Below are 3,578 nucleotides of genomic sequence, written 5' to 3'. Positions count from 1 at the left end.
AAAAAAAAAAATTCCCTGAATTTCAAACATAAACAAGAAATTGTGTTTAGATGATTTTTTTTTCCTGGAAGAAACAAGTGCCATACATTAAGGTACTTGGTTCACTTTAGTAAGCATAAAATACACCTGTAAAAGTGAAAGTAAAGAAGGCATCTCCGTCTATTTCTGGGGAAACATTAGGCGAATTTGCAACCCTGAATTGTAAATTATGGTGATTTAGCAGTGAAGTGGATGGATTTTAATTAAAGCCTTGTTCAATCTTTATTGGCTTGAAAGTAGAAAAGCCACATTTTTCAGGGAATGAAAATATAACTACATTTTACATAATTCTTCTGCTTCTAAATAAGTGGCATCTTTTAGCTTCTTGAAATACATATATACATATGTTTCTGTAAAATTTCAGTATCAGTCTCTAAAAGATACTTTGAAACATATTGACAACAATTTTGTCATGTTTATGAGAAAAAAAAAGTATCCAAAATTTTCAGACTGCTTTTTTCTTTTTGTTGTTTTTTTGAAACAAAATCTCACTCTGTCGCCTGGGCTGGAGTGCAGTGGCAAGATCAAAGCATACTGCAGCCTCAACCTTCCAGACTCAAGCAATCCTCCCACCTCAACCTCCCAAGTAGCTGGGACCACAGATTGGAATACATATACATTCCATACATTGCAGTTGGCTGTTATGTCCCTTAAGTCTCTTTCTTTTAAACAATGTGTATCCTCCATCACTTCTTTTCCCTCCCTTGGTGTATTTTGTTGAAGAAGCCAGGTTACATGTCCTATAGAATATCCCACAGTCTGTTTCTGATAGTTACTTTATTAACTGACACACATTATTAAAGATTGGTTACTGAAGTAGTAATTAAAGAAACATGAATACATTGGAACCAAACCAGCAGAACAGAGGATCAAACTACCTATGGTCGACATTAGAAAGAAGACACTATTTGTTAGTAAACAGAAGAGAGAAAAGACCATAAAGAAATAATTGTTCTATGGTTTAATTACAGAAACAAATGACTGCATTTTCCTTTTTCATTAAGTTTATTAATATGCTAATAAAGCAGCCAGTATAAATCTTAAGTATACATAGAATAAATAGCAAATTTGATAGTACTCACCAGTCTTCATTTCTAATAAGCGTTTTTTCTTTTGTTGGCGTTCAAGTCTTTCTCTCTCTGCTAACTCTTTAGCTATTCTGGCACGTTTTTCTTTTTCCTCTGCTTCTCTTTTTTTGATGTTCTCCTTTATTGCTTGCTATTACAAAAAAATTTTGAAAAATGATCAATTTTAACCAGTGATTCCCCTGCAAAATGGAAAATTATCTATTTGAAATTATGCTTAAGGTAGAAGCATTATCTTTTAGATAGTGGTGAGTTATGTTAGCAATAGAGTCTTCTAAAAGGTATGCACAGAAACCCTTATTAAATATGTATCTATAAATACCACTGTTATTAAACATAAACATGCATCTTTAAAACACCTACAACCTAATTAACTAAAAGGGAGGTGGAAACAGAAACTGAAAATTAAAAAAGCATTTAATTCACAAATCAAAACTGTCTTCCCATATACATTTCCAAAAGTGTCTAGCAGCTGAATTAGGGTTTTCCATATCTCCTATGCAAAACATATTATCAAGTACAAGAAAAATTACCAAATTAAAGACATGACAAAAGAAGTGAAATCTTATAGTAGCTACTTTTTATTACAATCATATGTGAAATTTTTCTCATATAGAGGTAAATGTCCTAAAGATAACTAAAGAAACATTTGGCATTTCAAAGCCAGGTCCTCTGGTTATTGATCAAAACTAATAATAACATGCTAATCATAAGAAGATCTCAATAGATATGTGATTATTTAATTTCTTATTTTCTAAATGTTATACACGAGAAATGCCTCTCATGTGGCACAAAGAGGAATTAGCAGGTAAATGTGGATTTTTAAGTGCCAACAGAGAGAGTAACATTATATTAAACATCAAGGAAACCACACAGTTAACACATTGGAAGTTTATCACCACTGATATCAAATAGAAAAGTGTGTAACTAAACTATAACTAACAAGTAGGTTTCTTATGTTATTCTGGGGAAAGGCTTTTATTTCTTTTCTGTGGTACTCTTTTTTTTTAAACCCTAGAGTTAATACAACTTCTTTATTAAAAATCAAATAATAAAGTTTAATATTTTTGACCAACAATAAAAAGAAACAAAAAGCATAGAGTAGAAGGATATTAACTCATGCATGCATCCATCCATCCATTTATTCAATTAATACTTACTGAGAGACTACTAATAGTATTATTGTAAAGCAGGGGAGAAAGAAACAGAGAGAGAGAGGAAAGGAAGGTGGAGAGGGGAGAAGGAAGAGCGCATAAGAGAGCACACTGAAACAAGTTTACATTCTATGTGGTAGGGTGGGGCGAGAGGCAGAGATAAACAATAAATAACAACAACAACAACAACAAAATAAGAGTGCTGTGGCATCATTCCTGAGGGGTTACTTTACATTTGATGGTTAGATAAGGCCTCACTCTGACTTGATTCAAGCTGAATCTTGAATATCAAGGAGCCAGGTAAGTGATAGTCTAGGAGAAGATCATGTCAGGTAGAGGGAAGTGCTAATGCAAAGGCTGCTGGTGAGTTTAGGAGACATGAAGAAGGTGAGTATAAAGGTATCAGATGAGGTTAGGGAGGTATGCCGATCCAGGGAGGAGGCCTGATCCCTCAGGGTTTTCTAGGCCAAGGTAGGAGGTTGGATTTTCTTTTAAGGGTACTGGAAAATGTCTAGAGATTTTCAAGCAGACAAGTACAAAACTAAGTACACTGAGATACAAGCACCAATCAAGCACCTTTGTTTTGAACTATCTTTTCAAAGATATTTGCATAATGAAAAGTATTTGAAGATAGAGGTATCTCCCTCCTAAGCTAAGGGGTTTGTTACTGCCCAGAATGATACAGTCTTACTACCTATTATAAAAAATTGCATTCCCTAAATTCAGGATTTCCCTCCAATAACATAAACCACTATGTATATGTGTTACCTGGCCCTCTTCACATTGCCCTGTGGGAATACGGACTCAGAAACTTTAAACAAAAATGTTTAAACTGGCTATGGCTACTGCGTGAGTGGCAAAGTATTCTTTGTCTCTGACCCCACATCCATGAAACGATGTCAAGTTAACTTGTTAGCCTGTTAGTAGGGAAATTCTCAAACTCTTCATAGTTCCTGACATATATAAATGCTAAGCTATAAAATACAAGCTGTAATACTAGATGCTTTATTGTGCAATCCCTTTAATTTTCAACTTGGATTCTGCATTCTCTAATCTAGCCCAGAATGGTTAAGTATTTGTTCACTAATAAAAGTAGTAAGAGGCAGTGAGTTACAAGAAAGCTCGCCACAGTCAGTAGTTTTCCACCATATTGCTTCATATAATGGTGACATATATTAAAAGACACACTTTGGGAGGCCGAGGCGGGTGGATCACGAGGTCAAGAGACAGAGACCAACCTGGTCAACATGGTGAAACCCCGTCTCTACTAAAACTACAAAAAATTAGCTGGGCATGGTGG

The 3,578-nt window shown here is 34.6% G+C and overlaps 1 protein-coding gene across 2 annotated transcripts in view; it reads right to left on the bottom strand.

Moving 5' to 3' along the window:
* DIAPH3 (diaphanous related formin 3) overlaps positions 1-3,578 on the bottom strand; it is a 503,028-nt gene that overhangs the window by 141,192 nt on the left and 358,258 nt on the right. For both annotated transcript variants that reach the window (XM_017538779.2, XM_017538781.2), the window contains one exon: positions 1,122-1,257. In XM_017538779.2, the coding sequence (XP_017394268.1) occupies positions 1,122-1,257 (136 nt within the window). The remainder of the gene's footprint in view (positions 1-1,121; positions 1,258-3,578) is intronic.

The sequence above is a fragment of the Cebus imitator genome, unplaced genomic scaffold (assembly GCF_001604975.1).
Source record: "Cebus imitator isolate Cc_AM_T3 unplaced genomic scaffold, Cebus_imitator-1.0 Scaffold114, whole genome shotgun sequence".
Taxonomy (NCBI): domain Eukaryota; kingdom Metazoa; phylum Chordata; class Mammalia; order Primates; family Cebidae; genus Cebus; species Cebus imitator.
Note: the sequence above shows the minus strand (reverse complement) of the source record. Positions and strands in the feature narration are given on the sequence as shown.